General features: G+C 39.8%; 1 protein-coding gene across 1 annotated transcript in view; it reads left to right on the top strand.

Moving 5' to 3' along the window:
- The window catches only part of LOC310822368 (VPS10 domain-containing receptor SorCS3-like), a gene marked incomplete at both ends in the record, with an annotated part of 32,760 nt that extends 15,162 nt beyond the window's left edge, over positions 1-17,598 (top strand). The window contains 22 exons of the mRNA XM_083694707.1: positions 1,014-1,078; positions 1,767-1,885; positions 4,635-4,724; positions 5,200-5,379; positions 5,620-5,766; positions 6,703-6,805; positions 7,145-7,221; positions 7,368-7,459; positions 8,769-8,876; positions 9,201-9,318; positions 9,680-9,813; positions 10,554-10,667; positions 10,970-11,141; positions 11,630-11,816; positions 12,147-12,280; positions 12,653-12,776; positions 14,353-14,465; positions 14,831-14,962; positions 15,096-15,195; positions 15,976-16,081; positions 16,374-16,534; positions 17,534-17,598. Coding sequence (XP_083550833.1) covers positions 1,014-1,078; positions 1,767-1,885; positions 4,635-4,724; positions 5,200-5,379; positions 5,620-5,766; positions 6,703-6,805; positions 7,145-7,221; positions 7,368-7,459; positions 8,769-8,876; positions 9,201-9,318; positions 9,680-9,813; positions 10,554-10,667; positions 10,970-11,141; positions 11,630-11,816; positions 12,147-12,280; positions 12,653-12,776; positions 14,353-14,465; positions 14,831-14,962; positions 15,096-15,195; positions 15,976-16,081; positions 16,374-16,534; positions 17,534-17,598 — 2,641 coding nt within the window. The remainder of the gene's footprint in view (positions 1-1,013; positions 1,079-1,766; positions 1,886-4,634; positions 4,725-5,199; positions 5,380-5,619; positions 5,767-6,702; positions 6,806-7,144; positions 7,222-7,367; positions 7,460-8,768; positions 8,877-9,200; positions 9,319-9,679; positions 9,814-10,553; positions 10,668-10,969; positions 11,142-11,629; positions 11,817-12,146; positions 12,281-12,652; positions 12,777-14,352; positions 14,466-14,830; positions 14,963-15,095; positions 15,196-15,975; positions 16,082-16,373; positions 16,535-17,533) is intronic.
- Positions 17,599-21,521: the final 3,923 nt, after the last annotated feature.

Consider the following 21,521-nt stretch of genomic DNA (forward strand, 5'->3'; position numbering starts at 1 on the left):
AATAATACATTTTCTGTGAGTAATGTGTGAGTAATTTTGGTAATTACCCTAACCCTAACCCATAACCCCTCCCTAGTGCTGTCAGCTAGTCTCACCTATTCCCTGTCACAACAGGTCTTGACAGACTGTGACAACCCACCATAAAGTGCGTTTGTTCGCCTAACTGAACCCATCTCACTAGTTAGAAATATTGTGTTCCTCTTTTATGGCAAAAGTATGACATGTTGTTTTTGCTGCTTGTTGTCATTCTCTAATCTCAAGTGCACGGTGGCATAAGGCACACAGTGGTGAATATTGATGCGATGCAGTTTATTCCAGCTTGTCATGGTGTGTGTCAAACCCAAGTGCCTCTTAAGCTGAGGGAGAAAGGACATTGTTTGGAGGGCGTCCTCTCCACATGAACAGCAGAGCGTTTGATAGATAAGGACAGCATGAGAGGTGGTCTAATGGCAGCCCAAACAAGACATTATGTGCCTTGAAAAATGATGCTTTTTTATGCATCAGAAACGTTGTCCATGTTTTAAATGTGTATTGAAATGCATGTAGGGCACTACATTCTAGAAGGGTAACAAATCTTAACACTATATGCCATATACCTGATTGTGCAAGTGGTAATTTAGCAAGAGATGACCACAAATTGAAGGTCTGCTTAGTTATTGTGGTGTAAATGCAATCCTGCCCTCTGTCTCAGTTTGTTTATGCATTCGCAAATTGAGATTAATTGTCCATGCTAGTGCAAATTGGAAGTCGACGAACAGGAAATGGAGATGCGTTTTCTATGCTGTTAAGGGGACCACAGAATAGAGCTGTGACTGTCCTCTCAAGGCAAGACCCCCTGGTTCTCAATCACTCTCTCTCCCTCCCTCTCTCCCCCCTCTGCCTCTCTCTCTCTCTCTCGCTTTCTCTCTCTCTCTCTCTCTCTCTCTCTTTCTCTCTCTCACTCTATCTCTCTCTCTCTCTCTCTCTCTCTCTCTCTCTCTCTCTCTCTCTATTTCTCTCTCCTGTAATTGCAGGGCGATGATGGGGCTGGACAAAGAGTCAGACGTGGTCCACATAGAGACCCGCATTGCCAAAGGACGTGAGTATTGCTGTATTGTGCTGTACTTCGCCTTGCCTAGCACAGTAGCAGGACCCCGAGGACCCCCCACCCCCCCACTCCCCACATTTAGAGCGAGGTCACAGGAAAGATGAGGCCTATTCTGGAGATCAGGTCCCAGAAGCACTGTGAAGCTAGTATACGAGTCAGCTGTCACAAACAGAGCATTATAATAGATTGATAGATGTTTTAGTCTTTTAAATCGGCCCCTTGTGTCCCATATAGGAACCTCAATTCTCTCCCAAAACACTAGACAATATTCAATCAAATAAATTACAGAGTTTACTATATAAGACATATATAACATTATTATTTGTACTGTGAAAAGGGTTGTTTTGCACTGTCAGAGGAGTGTTTCTTCTTATCTAGCCGCAGAAATCTGTTAATTGGTTTTGATTGAAAAAAGCCCATTGTCTCATTAATGTAAATACAAAAGTACTGTAAGTACTGTAAGTTCATCAGTTATCAGTTTTTGATTCATGGTTTATTCCATAGTACTGTAGGAATGTTAGAACCTGGTCCCAGGTTTGTATGTTCTTTACTCAATTTCTATGACTACCATTATTAAGCCAAACACAATTGGCAAAGCAAATATTGTATATATCTAGATTCTAGAACCAGGCTACAATTGGAATGTTACTGACCCTTCATCTTGCTCATTACATGTTAGGTGCCCAGTATGTTAAGTGCCGAGCTCAACGATGCACAGAGTCCAACAGACAGTACCTCTTTCCTGGACACGTTGACATCAATTCCCTGGTTGTGCAGGATGACTATGTGTTCATTCAGGTGTGTATATATGAGTATAAATAATATTATGGATTATAAGGTACTGTCCTTACTTGTGTAATAACAAAAACCATGCAATTATCAAGAAATTACCAATGGACTATGTAACAGCAGCAACTTCATGTAAAGTGTGATTTATCCTTCCACAAAAGTCCTGTGAACAATGTTCTTCTGTTGCATCAAATCTATGTTGTTCTAATGATGTATACGCTTTGGAAATGGCTTTCTTCCCACACACCTGTTCCCCTGCACTCACATCTTGATTATGTATTGCCCAGTCTGTCATTTTGTAGCATTTTCTGGATGCAGGTTTGTGTATAGTGGTTTCTGACTTCTAAGAAAACAATATTACTTTTACCTTGTCTGCTGAAGATTTTTCTGATGTGAAGGCAAGGGCACAGAATCTGTACTGTATGACAAAAGGTTCTACCTGGCTGTCCCTGTAGAAAACCATTTGAAGAATGCTTTGGCTATATTACCTAAACATTGAAGGACCAATGTTTCATACATTGATCGCCGCTCTCTGTCAAATTAGCCTACTCATTAAATCATGGTGCATGTCTTTGATAGGGTATAAAATCTAATAGGAGAATAGACATTCTATACTGTAGATAATAGGAAAATATGCATAGTCTACGTACTTCATAGAAAATACGTTTGGAGAGAAAAACTAAAAAGATAGTTGCTACAATCCACTTCTTTAATCCATGGTAATATTCGGAGGGGAACATAATATAAACTAGCATACCAGGTTTGCTTCAGCAAGTCCAACTATTGTTCTTCAACATACTTATGATTCCTTTTCTTCAGTATTCTTTCACCACTACTCCTACACATAGGTTTAAGCCCCATTATTACTGCAACTGCCATGGAACATTCAGGACTCTTGAGCATGAGACCTGCCGAACACATTCTTAGGCCTCATCTTAGGCCTCATCTATCTATCTATCTATCTATCTATCTATCTATCTATCTATCTATCTATCTATCTATCTATCTATCTATCTATCTATCTATCTGTCTATCTGTCTGTCTGTCTGTCTGTCTGTCTGTCTGTCTGTCTGTCTGTCTGTCTGTCTGTCTGTCTGTCTGTCTGTCTGTCTGTCTGCCTGCCTGCCTGTCTGTCTGTCTGTCTGTCTGTCTGTCTGTCTATCGTTCAAAGCATCTTGACATTGTTGCTACTATCAAAATAAGACTTTCTTCTGGAACTTTTAAGAAGTTTCTTCAGGAACTTTATAGTTATGTTTATGACTGGGGGTTGCAAGAGATAAAGGAGAATTGGCTATTTATTTAGCTGATGCAAATGATTAAAAACGTGGCAGAAGTCGTGACAGGTTCATTAAACCATTACAGCATTTGGAAACTCAGAACAGGTTGAATTTTGGGTGCTTAGATTATGATATCATAGACACTTCAGCTTGTGGTTAAATTTGTTGCCTACAACTGTAAATATCATTTGCTGGAGACCTGCCCTCTTCCTCTACGCTAACTAAAACTCAAATGAAATTGCCAACTTAGCGGCCGTGTCCACTAAAACGTAGTGTTGCGCAGTGCTCTTTAGCAGAAGCAAATTGGGGCCCTCTGTCCTTGTCAGTGTCGTTCTCTTCCATTTATACAATTCTGCAGGGCTAACAAGGGTCGTTACTCACTTAGGTCAGTGCGACGTTACGTGATACTGTAGTTTGATATGGACAGATAACTGAAGTGCTTCCTGCATGCCCTCATTCTAAATGGAGTGACATGTTTATTATAAATGATTGGTCTTGCCTTTGAACCCCACTTTTATGAATGAGATGTACTGTATGTACAGTATATGGTAGCAGTATGCAGCCTCTGATCAAATAGTTTCAACTCACTTAATTCATAGAATTGATTACAAACCCAAAGTTATAAGATAGTAAAAAAGAAATCTCATTCAAAACAGCCTGAATCATAACTGGTGTCTTCTAATAAAAAAATGCCTGAATTGAATTGAGCTGATATGGGATCGACCCTGACCCCAGTTAATGTGGTACTGCAGCTTGCTAGATGTTGGTGAAAATAGCCATAGTTGGACCCAGCTGGTGCGTTTTCCAGAGAGAGAGCTGTGGTGGCTGTGTGGCCTACAGATGACTTTCTTGTGACTTTCATTGCTTGGGGCAGTTGGATTTAACTTGACAAAGAGTAATGAGGTTATCGATTGGGGCTACAACGAAATAAGCAGTCTTCAACACCTATATAGTCTCTTGGGAGAAAAGGAACAGCCAACTGCAACATCCTCAGAAATCTGCCATGGGAAATGCAGGCTATTGATTTTCGATAGATTATTTCATTAGTGCTCTAATGTAGTGTGTTGGGAGACAAACACCATCCCTCCACAGTTGATTAGAAAATAAGCAATCAAGTGGTATGGAGCTCCAGTGAGTGGATGGGAAGAAACTTATCTGTAGTAGTGTATAAAGATGTAAAAAGACGGGTGTCTGAAAATGGACAATCAACCATTCGTACAGTGTACAGTATCAGAGTTTAATTGTGAAAAGAAGGATGGATGGACATTAAAAAAGACTATACTTTCAGTGGGTTGCACCATTTAATCTTATGTTCTGTTATTGGAAACTTTATGGTTTGAAATGTATTTTTAATTACAATTGTTTTGTCTTCATCTGTCTTCTTCTATTGACATTATTCAAGCAAGTCCTAAAATGTAGTTGAATTCTTATGTGGTAAATTTGAGACTAATAGAGCTCTTAATTTATATCATATTTTACAGGTGACCAAGTCAGGACGTGCAAGCTACTTTGTGTCCTATATGAGAGAATCATTTAAGCGCATTCAACTGCCTAAATACTGTCTACCTAAGGTAAGCACCAAATCACCCGAAACTGTACTATCTGTAACACAATGCTGTAATACGAGAGCAGCATCTTGAGGAGCATCAGACATGTTTTCCTTTCTGGAGCCCCATTGCTCAGTCTGAGGTAAACCCACTATCTCATGTTGTAGAAAAAGAGAGCTGCACATCACATTGCACACTGGTAATAGATGCATTTTCCTCTATGTAATTTTCTCCACATATGTGTCTGTTTCTCTATCTCAATCTGTCTCTCTCTTTCTCTCTTTGCCTCTCTGTCTGTCTGTCTGTCTTTTGGCCCATCTGTCTCTCTTCTTTTCTGTCTGTCTGTCTGTGTCTCTTTCTCTCCTTTTTACTGTCTGTCTGTCTGTCTGTCTGTCTGTCTGTCTGTCTGTCTGTCTGTCTGTCTGTCTGTCTGTCTGTCTGTCTGTCTGTCTGTCTGTCTGTCTCTCTCTCTCTGTCTCTCTCCCTCTACCTCCAACAGGATATGCACATCATCAGTACAGATGAAAAGCAGGTATTTGCTGCTGTCCAAGAGTGGAATCAGAACAACACCTACAGCCTGTACATCTCAGACTCTCCTGGAGTCTACTTCACCCTGTCTCTGGAGAACTTGAGGACCAGTCGAGGACCAGCTGGGAACCTACTTGTCGACTTGTATAAGGTAAAATCATCCATTGGCTGGCAGTGTATACTTCTTGAGCTGGTTTCCTGGACACAAATTAAGCCTTCTCCTAGACTAAGAAGCATCTTCAATGGAGAGTCTATATTGACATTTTACTGGAGTCCGGGACTTTGCTTAATCTGTGACCGATAAACTGACCGCTTATGTTATGTATAATAGTCATTCAATTTCTTACTTATGAAATGGGACTTGTTTATTTTTGCTCTCTTTTCATCAAAGGTTGAAGGGATCAACGGCATGTTTCTAGCTAACAAACTGGTGGATCACCAAGTAAAGACTTTCATCACATACAACAAGGGTCAGACTTGGGCCCTGCTGCTCGCCCCTGCCATCGATGTAGCTGGAAATAACCTCCACTGCGTCCTGGTGAGTTCACAGGCCAGACGCCTCAGGGGGGGTGGGACCGTATGCTGTTGTTCATGAGAGAAGTGGAGCCTCTGACAGAACCCATTCATCAAGTGTTTCAACCCCCTCAGACACTCTTTGATTTAAAGTTATGGTTGCTTATGGCAGTTGCCGAGTCTACTATAATCAGCTTGACTTTTATACTTCTTTAAATTGTCAAGGGACAGGTTGAGTTAGGAAGAATCTGAAGTGTTTTGAGACTTTAGTGGTAATGTGCAGAGTCATTAGGTACATTAGGTACATTATCACTATAGATAACATGTGTTAGTTTACAGTGAATTACAGCAAGTGCCCTGCAATGATCTGCTCTAGTTTAGTTTGATATTCAGTTAGATAATCCAGCCAGTATGTACTGTTGGGCTGTATATTAAAACCCAGTTAACATTTGTGAAACAATGAGAGAAGAATAACTGACGTTAGACTGCTGATATTGCAGCGTTTTTGTTAGTGTAGTACAAGTGACCATCATTACTCCGGCCTCCCCAGACTTTTTAAAAGCGTCTTTTGATGTTTTACAAAGTGGCTGATTCAGAGAGATTAGTGAATTTAATTTATCAGTAAATGAAACAATGTATCAAAGATTTATCAGAGCATCTTTGGGGAATGTTAATTACACAGCTTTGTTTGCTTCAGAATGAAACAGCAGCAAGTTACGATGTCCTCAGTGTCCTCATACACAGTTTCATTTTGTTAGTGGAAGAGAAAAAAAGTGTCTTTGTTCCAAGAATTTGTATTTGAATTGTTGCACAGCCACAGTGCCTTTGCAAAGAGAGATTAGGTTGCAAAGTCTGAAGACAGAAAAGACAGAAAAGGCAATTATAGATGCACCTGTGAAGATATGTCTGATTCAATGTCTTGATTCCAGCTTAATGCGGTCCATTGTGTTTGTTTCGACAGCCTCTTTGTTCACTTCACCTTCACCTAGAGATGTCAGAGAACCCCTACACCTCCGGGCGCATCTCCAGCAAAGACTCTGCTCCAGGGATCATCGTAGCCACAGGTACAGTAAGAGAGAGTACGGTAAGAGGGCCCCTTCTCTGTAGCCTGGGCACTCATGTAGATCTGAAAGGATTTGACGTGAAATTAACCTTGAAACTGAACTACAGTATATGTTTATAATGCAAAGCTAAGATAGTACCTCATAAAGTTGTTCTCCTATGAGGCGGAGGGCGTGCGTGTGCATGCGTGCGTGTTTGCGGGAGGGGGGTAAGAGAGAAACAACTGCAGTAGGCTACTCTAAAGTTAGCTGAAGATGTTTTGTCATAGTTTGTTTGATGTGCAGTTATACACCTTTACTATGCTAGCGAAAGTATGAATTAGTTTCTTATTTTGTTCTCAGGCAACATGGGTCCAGAGCTGTCCTCCACCAACCTTGGGATGTTTATAACTTCTGATGCTGGGAATAGCTGGAGACAGGTAAGACCACCCATCTGTCCCTCAAAATGTATTTATTATTAATTACTTTCACCTGGTTTTACAGTATCTGACACATGTTTATTCATGTTGCTTGTGTGCCATCATTGATATGAAACAATATGTTTGATGTTATCTACTTTATGTAGATCTTTGAGGAAGAACACAACGTTTGGTTTCTTGACAATGGAGGTGCTTTACTCGCTGTCTTACAGGCAACAACACCCATTCGACACCTATGGTATGCACACTGTATTCATTTTTATGGTATACTATATTTAAACAGTGTAAAGTAGCACTATACTGTAAAATAGAAGTTGATTGCTCAGATTGCTGTACAAAAGTTAGAGGCTGAAGTGGAAGTTCTGGTTTCTGGATACAATCCATTTCATTTAGAATTTGGTTTTGGGATAGTGGTTGCATACGATTACATATAGCCTTTGAAATGCTGATTCGCAAGGTAAGTATGCATGCGTATCTCATATCGCCACAACAGCAACTGTTTTTCTCGCTACATCAAAACTGTAAAAAAAAAAAAAAAGGATTTCAACAGTAAAAAATTGGCTGTTACAGCTTTGTACTCTTGGTGGGTATTTTGGAGTGCTGTTATGCAAATGAGGAGAAGAACAGATTTTGAAGTATCGGGGTGCTTTGTGGGCCTTGGTCCTTGTGTTGTTGGAATCTCTGTCACATCAGCCACTTTGATGTCCTCTGCACTGAAACAGTGACAATATCAATTAGGATCTGTGAAAGGTGATTCCAATCCATCAAATAGATTGCTGATGTTAGAGTGAGTCATGTCTCCTTTTTTGTTTTGTCGCCCTCGACATTTACCTAGACCCTATGGAACACTGTTCCACAGGGTGTTCTACTGTTGAGTACTAGTTTAGATCATTTTCCACAGTCAGAAGGACATGGCAAGGGTGCTTAACTTTTCAACAATGGCAGAAGAGAAGATAAGACTCTTACCCCAACGAATTTAGACAGTTACTAGGAACATTCTGAAATATTTCACTGCATAGGAACAGTATTACATTTTCTATGGTCAAACTTTACATTAGTCACAAATATGTCATAAAGTTACAATGTCTTGTTATTTCACAGTCATTTCATGTGTATTAAATGTACTATATAGAACTTTCGACTTATTGGGAAGCTAGAGCTTATTGGGTCCCCTAAATAGACAGACATATTGTGAAGAAATTACATTCCCTGTTAGCCTTAAACATAGGTGTGTGTGGTCTAATAAGATAAGACATTGATTAACATTATATCATGGACTATACAGTCCACTAAGCTCCAGTCCATTTAGATAAAATTGTATGTAAAGAATTTGTGTCAAAAGTTCTGTAAGTTCTCAGCAATAACCTTTGACCTAACCCTGACCCTAACCACAATCCAAGTGTGTATAACAATGAGTATTATAATATTTCTTACATAATGCAATAGTAGTTACACAGTAAATAAACTACATATTGAAAATATTTCAAGCAAAGTAATGAACCACAATACGCATGGAATCAAACATTCATAGTTCTGTTGTGAAACAGGATCAGTCTGGATGAGGGTAAGAAATGGGATCGCCATAGCTTCTCTCTAGCCCCTTTGTTTGTGGATGGAGTTCTTATGGAGCTGGAGACAGAGAACCACATCATCACGTAAGTGAAGGCGGCTAGTGTAGAAAACATATTTTAGAAGGAATAAAACAAAGCCTACATGTATAAAAAAAATATGAAATATACAATGAAAAATACCATTTTTAAAATACAATGTGTTAATAAATAGAAATATACTGTATGTTTTGGTTGTGAATTTGACCCTGTAGGATATTCCTCTCTCAATATAAGATTTGCAAATGTTTTGTAATGTTATAATGTTGTTATGCTGAGCAGTTGCAACTTGTGATGACAGACAAAACAACATTTTAACGTTGCTCACAGGGTTCATGTTTCAGATCCAATGTTTGATTTTGTTATTTTCAGTTTTTTTGGACACTTCAGCCATCGTTCTGAATGGCAGCTGATTAAGATTGACTACAGGAACATCTTTATCAGGAGATGCATGGATGGGGATTACCAAACATGGCACTTACACAATAAGGTAACAGACATATTGAGCGGCATTGATTTAATGCCAACATCAAGATGGGCATGTGTGTCTATTCCCACTGTAAACGTGGCATGAATATGCACAGGAATGCACACACACACACACACACACTCACACACACACACACACACACACACACACACACACACACAAACAAACACACACACTCACATACATTACACCACACAGAAAAATGCACATACGCACACATGCCACATGCACTTTACTTGCACACAACACTGAATCACACATCTACATATGTAATTTCAGCTTGTCGAGTGCTAAACATTTTGACTTGATGTAATAAAATTAAAAAATACCCCAGGGTCTGAAGTGTCATGTTATTTGATAGGGAGAGCCGTGTGTGATGGGAGAGAAGCAGATCTACATGAAACGCCGGCCAGGAAACCGCTGTATGTTGGCCCAGGACTACTCCAGGATCATATCCTCAGAGCCGTGCCTCTGCAGAGCATATGACTTTGAATGGTAAGTGAAGGATGACAGGTTCTCCTATGAATAGGTTCCTAGGCGATTGCATTGAAATGTTTTTTTGTGAGGTTACCAGCAGTGCTTGAGTTCGGCCAGTACACACGTATGCAATACTGAACAACACCTCAAATGTTCTATTGCTTGATTATCGGCACCTGTTATAGAATATTCACTCTAAAATATAAACACCAGAACTGTTCAATTAAAATGAATACCAGCATCTAAATTGAGAACCGGCACCTTTTTCATCCTACATCAGGCGCTGGTTAATAATAACTAATTTCACAATCCTCAGCAGCATGTTCTATTGAAATGATTTGAATGACTGATGTACTTGACTGATGCGACCTTCCCCAATCACAGATATAATCACCACAAATATCATTTTGTTCAACTTTACACCTCTTCATTCCTGGAATATGTATCCAAGTTTGTTAGAGAGCTCCTGTGCATGCATTTAGAGAATCCAATTATAGTGTGCAAATTGTGGATGTGAGTAAGACGCTCGGCTCATTTAAATAATGTCACATGATTTATTATCAACCAATTAATAAGTAATGAATCACTAAATGAATTCTAAATGTCTTTTATCATGCTGTCTGAAATTCAGTTTGATCCTACTTGTCTGACAATCATGTTTCATGATCTTAAAACGAGAACATACAGCACTAACTAAACTATCGGCCAACACCATAATGTAGATGGGATGTAATTTTTTTAACTCTCGTTTTTGACAGTGATTACGGCTATGAACGACAAGCGAATGGAAGGTGCTCCCCTTCCTTTTGGTTTAACCCCTACTCTACAACAAGAACCTGTAGCACCAGCCAGAGCTATCTCAACAGCACAGGGTAAGTAGCCCTAGTCTTACAATACATGGTGGCCCTGATGCCTCCGGGTTTCAATCCCCTTCCCCTTCAGCACAAGAGAACATGTTTGGCTTGACATTCTGTTTAGTTTTTTTTTTTTTTTGGTCTAAATATAGTTTTATATAGAATCTTTCCTGCACCGAGATTACAGTATGTCTAGTCCACATTCATGACCATGATCATTGGAGTAATATCCAATGAAAATTCTCTTTAATCCAGGAGCAGGCTTAATCTGAGTCAGGAAAACCACCCCTTCATGTAACCATTATGTTTTGAATTGGTAGATACAGAAAGGTGTTGTCCAATAACTGCAAGGAGGGCGGTAAGGACGTGTATTCGCCCAGAAAACAGCAGTGTCGTCCCAGACCTCCTCGAGGCCTCCGATTGGCTACCAGTCAAGGAGAGCTCAGTGCCACTGTTGGAAGCAATGTTACCTTCCTAGTGCGTCTGGACTATGTAAGTGTGTCATTAGCATTATTATTTCATAATGATTCCGTGCTGTAAAAATAAGTTCTGTACAGTGTGTAGGTTTGTTCTGGTATGGCTTGTGTCTTTGAAGTGTCAGGTGACGTGACTTCCCCAGAGCCTGAGTTGTCTTCTCTTGATGACTCACTAACTTTGTCTCTCAGTTTCTAGTTTTTACTTTCCTCTTTTTATATCTCTCTCTTTCTGTCTGCCCCATCATTCCTGTTTGAAATATTCCTGAAATGTCTAATCTAAATTCACTTAAAACTCATCCTAAGCATTTTTTACTTTTGACTTCCCTTCTGTCTGTATCCCCTTAACATTCTCATTTAGAATATTTAGAAATTCCTAATCAAAAGTCTCATTGCCAAGCATTTTCCCAGACAGCACAACCAACCCTCTTAGAGTTGGGTGTCATCAAATAAACTGAAATGAAAATAGTCTCTTGACTGATGCTGTGTCTGACTTCCTGTATGTAGGGAGACTCACTGAGGACGAATATCCAGCTGGACTTCGGGGATGGGATTACGGTCACATACTCCAACCTTAGCCGGACCGATGATGGCATCAAACATAGCTACAAAACAGCTGGGATTTACCGAGTGACAGCACATGCTGAAAACAGCCAGGGATTTGACAGCAGCTTCATGTTCTTACATATCACCAGTATGTTGATTGGAAATACTGCCTCTCTATGTATGTACAACAAGGCAGTGGGGTTCGCACTGAAAAGGACAGAAAAAGCTTTTCTAATTTTTTGTTTTATTTGTATCTTCACTTCTGTCTCATACAGTTTTAGACATTTTCCTGCGTAGTTCAACAACTAATATATTTCACAACATAATCTGTCAATGTCAATCTTCATTGGTGGAATGTTAAGTGCGTACCAGTTTTGTATATCTCTGTATGATGCAAGCACAGAGCTTCCTTTGGGTTTCTTATATTTTTCTTATTGGATAACTTGGTTTGTGGCTGTGTGTGATGTGTGTGTTTCAGGCCCAATGGAGCATGTATATCTGTCAGCTCCTATTGTTGCCATCAGGAAGAAGAAGGCTAATCTAACCGCTGTGGTTTGGCCCAGCCACTCCAGAACACTCACCTTCTTTTGGTGGTTTGAGAACAGCTCAGAGGTGAGAAATCCCTTCAAACCAATGCTCCAATCCACACAACTACAGTACAAACTCAATCTTCCCACATTTCTTAATTTTCCTTCCCTGTCTTGTTTATGTGCTTACTGAAAACATGTAAGGTGAATAAAAGAGGTGTTTCTCAAAGATCTTTAGAGGTGTTGTGGCACTAGATGCCCGCTCTGCGTCTGTGTGAGTGCTACACCTTTACCAGGTCAGGGACCTCTTTATAATGTCGATCTGAATTTCACCTGGCATGCCATGATTGCTTTTAAACTTAATATACTGTACAGTAAAAAGTACCATACAGTAGAGCAGTATCCGGACAGGTTAGAAGGTTTTCCATGCCTTTCTCCTTGTTCATGTGAAATCTAGCCAGTAATAACCTTGGAGGGAAGCATCTCGTACACGTTTCTGATGGAGGGGATGAACAAAGTTACGGTCCAGGTGTCTTCTGGGAGTACAGTGCTCCAAGATACTAAAGTCATAGCTGTTAAAGGTGAGTGGAAATGGCCACTTCAAATGCTTTTATTGGTATTTTATGAATAGACCTCTAGCAAGGCGTATATGCAATGTTTACTATGTCCTTAGTAAACAAATGTATGAGGAAATGCAGACTTAGCTACTACTGTAGTACAATGTTGAGGACATTTATTACATACCTGTTGTGAGAAATGATGATACTTCAACACTAGAAGCCCCGGGCTGTCATTACTAACCAAAGTACCCATATTGAGGCCTGGAGACGTCAGACATTTGTTGCCGTTAGTGTAACAGTGTCATCATTGAATTACATAGATCAATACCATGCACAAAATTATTCACAGGATGTGTTTAGTCAGGACTTAAGAATCATTACCATACCACATTTTGTATTTTAAAGAGCTACATATTGAATATAACATATTGACGGATGTATTTCAACCTGCGGTCAAATGTGGTGCGTATGACAGATTGAGGGCAACTTCACTCTTTATCACCAACGCTCCCTATACTACACATTTCTGACAGAGGGTGGAAACTCTGTTCCGTTTTTGCAATCAACTTGTTTTCCAGGGAAATTGATGTGAAGAAGTTGACCATTTCTGGCTTTGCAGCCCTATTATAACTGTAAGGTGTCGATGGACAATAATGAGCGCAGTAACAGTTTTTTCATAAACTCGCCACACACACACACACACACACACACACACACACACACACACACACACACACACACACACACACACACACACACACACTCACACACACACACACACATACACATACACTCTCACACACACACACACACACACACACACACACACACACACACACTCACCTAGATACACACACACACACACACACACACACACACACACAAACACACACAAACACACGCAGGAGAGAAAAAAAAAATGTCCTCATCAATTATCCACAACATTACACATTCACTGCCCACTTACGGTATCACTGGCCTTTACACTGACACACATACTGTAGCCTACATGCACACACGGGAGAGTTTCAATATACAGGTATGATGAAGGGTTTGAGTCTCTTCTTCGGAGGCTAGGTGTGCGCTGGCACATGTAATCACAATGATTGATCATGCAAATAACTGTTATTGTCTTTCTGTCTCTGTGTGCGACCCATTGCGGTTGAAATGGGTAAGCCATTCATAACTGTAAGGTCAGTTTCGAATCACCATGATGAGGGTAAAGCTACAGTAAGGCTAGCGCATATAGACTATTTCAGGCAGGTGTTAATCGCCCCTCAGGATGTAACTTCTGTTGATTATGTTGGCTATCGAAAAAGGTGTGGTAGTCATGTAAATTCTTCCAGATGTTATTCTATGTGTGATTTTGAAATTGTAACGCCAACATGTTAAAAACAGATATTTAGGAAAAGTCAAGGAAGGAGGGGGACATGGGTTTCACAACAAATTTATTTTATTATACAGTGTCACATCACGGCCTTGGACCTCTGTTGGGATGACTAGTGTTAAGAGATGATAATTTCAAGTTTGAAAATGAACAACTGAAATGCAATTGAAGGAGTCATAAATGGCCTCTATCTTCCTACCTGTTTCACAGAGTTCTTCAAATCGCTGCTCTTATCGTTCTCCCCTACTCTTGACGAGCACAACCCTGACATCGCAGAGTGGAGGGATGACGTGGGTCGCGTGGTGAGGACAGCTCTGGCACAGGTACAGGAAGTCTGTCACAGGAACAGGAAGTAGGTCCCTCTGGAACCTAATGTGTCATTATGGGCCTGGGCTATCACATCAGTGGCTCTGAGGGCCATTATTATTTCATGACAAGAAATATGACATTTCTGATATGCATGCAGAATGTATGATGTTGTATGTTGTTTCCGCTGTGTAATCCTGTTTACTGGATACTAAGGAACAAACCAAATGTCATGTGTTCTATATATCTTTAGGTGTATTTTCAGTCTTGTCTTTCTAGGCAAATTATGACGATTTGCACTATATTACAAAGTCAAATACTATGTATATGTTTTGTCCCAGAGGATTATGGTTCATGTTTTATTGTAACACTTTTGTTTCAGGTGTCTGGTTTTCCAGAGGAGCAGCTGTTGGTCTCTGTGTTTCCTGGTGTACCAACAGAAGCAGAACTCTTCATCCTGCCTGAGCCACACTTGTTTGAACACAGGGAAAGGAGTGAAGAGGCCTTAGTGAGTGTAAGAGCATTTTTGCTTTGAACAGATTCACCAAATAATAATTTTAACTGCATTCATTTCAGTTTGTTTCCTCTTTGCAAACACACTATAGCCGATGTTGGGTCTTGTAACATGTTTCTATTCCTCATAACAGATATCAGATGTCCTTGTAAATGCCCTGAACCAAGGCTTGATCCAGTTTGAGTTGAAAGCTAACATTCAAATAATTGTTTACATCACACAGCGAACTTTGGGTGAGTCACAAGTACCGTTTTTCCCTTGGCTCTCTTGTTAAACATCAGTATGAAGTGCTATACGCATCAAATGCATTTAATTCAGAAGACCTTCATATGGACCTTACAAACATTGGGAATCAATTCACAATCAAGTCATGTGTCAGTTGTGTGGACATGTATGAACATGTATGTATTGTAGTCTTTGATGTACACCTATGTGGCTGATGTGCCTTGCTTTGTCAATGTCATTGTATCAAGATGCCTCTCTTGACTACCTTGCTAGTGAATGAGGTAAAATGGGAGTATTTCTAGCACTGATTATGATTCAATCAATGATGTGATTAACAATGAATATCGTTGGTATGTACCTTGGAAATTGGATGGGTCATTTGGATATTAGCATATCACAAAAAACGTGTCGATCAACCCCACATGACTTTAACCTTTTCATCCACCCGACAGATCTGTCTTCATTTGTGTCTGCATGGAAAGGTCCTGGCTGCCTTTAAAACGTTGTGGAAAGGTCAAAGCGGAGAGGAGAAGAGAAGGATTGTTTGGGAGGGGCAATGCATATACTGAATAATACACTTCAGTTCAGGACTTAGTCATGACTAAGAAAAAAACACTCAATAATTATCTGCAGGACCTCATAAAGGTTCAGTTTTAAGTCCAAAAACGTCTCCCTCTGAACGGCTGAACATTGCAAGCTTATGTAGAATTGTTGCTGAAATGTGAGGTTTGTGTGTGTGTGTGTGTGTGTGTGTGTGTGTGTGTGTGTGTGTGTGTGTATTTCCCCAGCACCCCTGGTTGACTCCAGCCCTATTCACAGTGGCTCAGCTATGCTAATGTTGCTATCTGTGGTGTTCGTTGGTTTAACTGCATTCTTCATCTACAAGTTCAAAAGGTATGCTTCACATAATTCAGGTTATCGTCATTCTCAAGTGAGAACTTTATTGCCAAATGATGGGGCACATACCACATCCACAATGTGCCTGTCAAAACCTATTGATGCTAAATATAAGTACTGTGAGCCTTTGACACATTGTTATTATGTTCTTTCAAAAAGATTAGAAAATAGTTAATGGAATGAGACACAGGGTTACAGTATTATTTACTACGACATAATTTGTAATCACAGCCTTAAGATAAAGTGACTGTATTTCGTGTATTCAGTGTTGTGATCTCTGGCTTGTCAGGAAAATCCCATGGCTCCATGTGGAGACGGAGGACAACCATGAGAAGGAGCCGGAGGTGATCGGCACGGTCGGTAAGAACGACACCATGTCCAAGATGAAGCTGAGTGAGTTCCCCTCTCAGAAGGAACTGATGGAGAAAGATCTGGAGGCTAGGAGCAGAGGTAAGCTATCCTACGTTCTGGGATGATAATATTGTGGTAAGCTACATTGATTCACTCTGGAATACTGTAGTATTGTGTCTGAACTTTAAATTACATTTTAGTAATTTAGCAGACTTTATCAATTTATCCAAAGCAACTTACAATAAGTACATTTAAGTAAGTGAATCAACTATACATCAGTCATTGTAAGTAAAAGCTTTGATAAGAACAAGTGCCATTGGCAGTCACAGTGCCAGAGAAAGGAAGATTTTTTTTTATTCCAAGTTTGGGTTAGGATTACGTACGTAATACAGTAAGTATAGAAATACAAATACTATTTGGCAACCCCTTGATAGCAAACCCAAGTGCATACACTGTACGCTTCAGTAAGTGACCATAAAGCATATAAAACCACCTGGGCTAGTCAGGAGGACAGTTGACTGTGTTTGACAAAAGCATTGCAGTTCACTGCAGGCTTTTAAAATTGGTCAGCACTTTTGCCACTCTTGGTCTCTCAACAGGTCCCACCTCCAACAGACCTTGTTGATCTGAAATTGACTGACCCTATCATTTTGTTGCCTGCTCAGTATTTATTCACAATGGCCAGAGCAACGCAGAAGCGTTGCCAAGATTCCCATGACTACTATGTTGCCAGCATTGTTTCTAATGCAGGCAATTATTAGGCAACACTCAAAGCCAGACAGAAGCAGAAACTAGTGCTTTTAACATGAAATACTTTAATTGACACCAACTGTGGTGATTTTTCTTAGTGAGGGAGAGGGAAGAATGGGAACAATTGTTGTTTGCCTGTTCTGCCCTTTAAAAATAGAGGAAACTTAAGGAGAATAACTGTGGTCGGTTTGAATAGGGTTGTATTATTATCTGTTTATATGGAGAGCACATTATTTTTACCATAACAACCTGGCCAAAAGAGAACAACACAATGCATTGGATTATTGTCAAAAAACAATTACATGTATTTAGCATATATTATTATGTATTTGTATATTCCATCAGCAGGGGGAATTGGACGAAATGTGGAGAGAGTGATCACAAGAGAATTTCCAAACTGTACAAATGTCTAAGAAATGTAGTCCTGAGTAAGTAAAGGCTGTGGTGTTTCACTTGTGATGATTTTATTAACATTAACATTAAGTTTGATGCTGATAACTGCTAACAAAGTCATGTTTGTATCGCATATAATAATATGTATTTCACAATTCTTTAGAAACCTATATAGCAGGAATCTATGGTGTAAATAAATTGTTTGAATATTTGGAGAATGCAGAATTCAACTTCTGTGGTTGATTTATATAGGATACAGGCATATGAACATTCTTCAAACATTATTCAAACATTGCTTTCTCTTTCTTGTGCCAGATAACAGTTGTTAAGGATGATTTTAACTCCACATGAGTATCTCTCAGATGTCCACTTCATAGTAATAGTAACAACCTATGGTACTATTGCACAAATGATGAATGTAAGAATAAGTGATATACAGTGCATTTGGAAAGTATTCAGACCCCTTTACTTTTCCCACATTTTGTTATGTTACAGCCTTATTCTAAAATGGATTAAATAAATGTTTCCCCTCATCAATCTACACACAATACCCCATAATGACGAAGCCAAAACAGGTTTTAAGAAATGTTTGCTAATTTATTAAAAATAAAAAAATAAAATATCACATTTATATAAGTATTCAGACCCTTTACTCAGTACTTTGTTGAAGCACTTTTGGCAGTGAGTACAGCCTCAAGTCGTCTTGGGTATGATGCTACAAGCTTGGCACACCTGTATTTGGGGAGTTTCCCCCATTCTTCTCTGCAGATCCTCTCAAGCTCTATCAGGTTGGATGGGCGTTGATCCACAGCTATTTTCAGGTCTCTCCAGACATGTTCGATCAGGTTAATGTCCGGGCTCTGGCTGGGCCACTCAAGGACATTCAAAGACTTGTTACGAAGCCACTCCTGCGTTGTCTTGGCTGTGTGCTTAGGGTGAATCTTTGCCCCAGTCTGAGGTCCTGAGCGCTCTGGAGCAGGTTTTAATCAAGGATCTCTCTGTACTTTGCTCCGTTCGTCTTTCCCTTGATCCTGACTAGTCTCACAGTCCCTGCTGCTGAAAAACATCCCCACAGCATGATGCTGCCACCACCATGTTTCACCGTAGGGATGGTATTGGTCAGATGATGAGCGGTGACTGGTTTCCTCCAGACGTGACGCTTGGCATTCAGGCCAAAGAGTTCAATCTTGGTTTAATCAGACCAGGGAGTCTTGTTTCTCATGGCCTGAGAGTCCTTTAGGTGCCTTTTGGCAAACTCCAAACAGGCTGTTTTTTACTGAGGAGTGGCTGCCGTCTGGCCACTCTACCGTAAAAGCCTGATTGGTGGAGTGCTGCAGAGATGGTTGTCCTTCTGGAAGGATCTCCCATCTCCACAGAGGAACTCTGGAGCTCTGTCAGAGTGACTCTTGGTCACCTCCCTGACGATGGGAGTCTTGGTGTTTCCAAATTTCTTCTATTTAAGAATGATAAAGGCTACTGCGTTCTTGGGGACCTTCAATACTGCAGACATGTTTTTGTACCCTTCCCCAGATCTGTGCCTTGCCACAATCCTGTCTCGGAGGTCTACAGACAATTCCTTCGACCTCATGGCCTGGTTTTTGCTCTGACATGCACTGTCAACTGTGGGACCTTATATAGACAGGTGTGTGCCATTCCAAATCATGTCCAATAAATTCAATTTACCACAGGTGGACTCCAATCAAGTCGTAGAAACATCTCAAGGATGATCAATGGAAACAGGATGCACCTGATCTCAATTTCGAGTGTCATAGCAAAGGGTCTGAATACTTATGTAAATGTGATATTTCAGTTTTTTATTTTTAATAAATTAGCAAACATTTCTAAAAACCTGTTTTGGCTTTGTCATTATGGGGTATTGTGGGTAGATTGATGAGGGGAAAAAATAATTTAATCAATTTTAGAATAAGGTTGTAACTTAACAAAATGTGGATACTTTCTGAATGCACTGTATGTTGATGAACAGATAGCAGGTAGTAAAAATCTAGAAGGGCTTTGAAGTGTTAAGTGTTTTTATGTTAAAAAGGTGTACTGTACAGTTTGAGTGATGAAAATGTATATTCGTACATTATATTTGTGTTGGGCATATCTAGTGACATCCAATTTGACATTCACAATTGTGTTCACCTTTTTCAAAACTCACCAGTTAACATCAGAAACATGTAAGATACTATGATTGGTAAGAAAATCAGTCAGTCAAGCTTACTAAACATATTAATGAAAGCATTTATTAAACATTTTGTCTGATGGTCTTGTTGAACATTTTGCAACATTGATAGACATTGTGGTGCATGAGCAAACTGCGGTCTTGTTCATTTTGTTAGCTACTGTATGCTGATGCTCTGTTCTGTTTTAATTAATCTTTCTTACTGTAAGCAAAATGTCATTTTCAAATTGTTCAAAATAAATGTATTTTTTTTACGAAATGATGTTTTTCTATTATGCAGACTACAGTATTGTATTGACGTACTGTATATACAGTACATCATGCTCCTCAAAGAAACCAACTGAATGACCATCATGAAAAAAGCATTCATGTTATTTACCATAAAGTACTGCCATGTGTTATTGAACAGCAGTTAACATTGTGAAATTCGTTTGCCATAAAAGTGACGAAAACTACCATACTGTATGCTTGACGTAAGACCTCAGGGCTGTGAGGGGGGTGTCTGTAGTCATAATGATCACCTCAAACACCCCTCAGCTTTATAGATGTATAACCTGTATAACATATTGTATAACATATTATCCTGAGGTGTTGCAGTGTGTGAGTTCTGGCTACAACAAATATCCCTCTTGAATGCCAGGTGTATACACATCACTCCCTCATGATCTAGGAAGTAGACTGTGAACTCATCTGTTTTTGCTAGAAGTCTGATAAGTTTGTGTCAGATTTTGCCGCTCACTGACTTTACAGTTGTCATGGTCTCTGGGCATGTGCTAGCTTGTTCTTTTGTGCTCTCTTTCATATTTTTAAGTTGAAGTCCAGTCAAGTTAAAATCTTAAAATCAATACAGTTATTTAGTTACTTGGGTAAAATAAAGTGCATTTACCAACATTGACTGATAATCTTGAAAAGACAGTTAAAAGTTGAACCATTGCCTACCACATTAACATTAAGAAGCTAAAGATAAGCCATAACATGTCAGACACCATAGTTGTATGAGTGGACATTCAATTTAAATTCCCAGAAATATGCCTACAGTACAAATACCCCACAACAGCATCCTTAGTTTTTCAGTTTTACATTCTGTGTAACCATTTCAGCACCATATCATCACACACCACCAATCCTCATCATTGCAAAACCATCCATCAAATCCCTTAGAGTCTCACTCTACTTCTTCTGTTTCTCATTATTCCGTATCCTATTATCGCTACCGTATTCCTCTCACAGCCCTGGGAAGTTACGCGGTCCACAATCAAATTGAACGGTGACAATCGCTAATGGATGATTCGTTGCAGGGACAGATACCATAATGCACTACTCAATGAAAGGAAACATGCTCATCAATTTCACACTGCGGCTAACACAATATTGCCGCAGGGTATTGTGGTGGGACATTTTTCATTCAAGGTGCTACTCTTCTGTCTATGAAACCCCTCCCTGAGTGTGTGTTGATTTCCTGGAGAGGGGGATAATTAATTTGTTGCACAGCGGGATAAATGTGGAACTAGCCCATTAGATGCACTCCAGGCTGCTTGGCGCTTTCATTGTCCTCCCAGTCGGCCCTCAAGCATATGCAAATTCCTCCTCTGAACATGTTGTATGCTAAATAATACTTCTTATGGGCAGAATAGGAGCAACTCAGAATGGTTTTCTTATCGTGATCCAATCCCACTGTGCTTTCTTCACCACCATCAAATTTTTCGACGCTGACAATGGTCCTGTGTTGTTTATTGCACTAGCAAGGACACTATACCA

The sequence above is a fragment of the Argentina silus genome, assembly GCF_951799395.1.
Source record: "Argentina silus genome assembly, chromosome: X".
Classification (NCBI taxonomy): domain Eukaryota; kingdom Metazoa; phylum Chordata; class Actinopteri; order Argentiniformes; family Argentinidae; genus Argentina; species Argentina silus.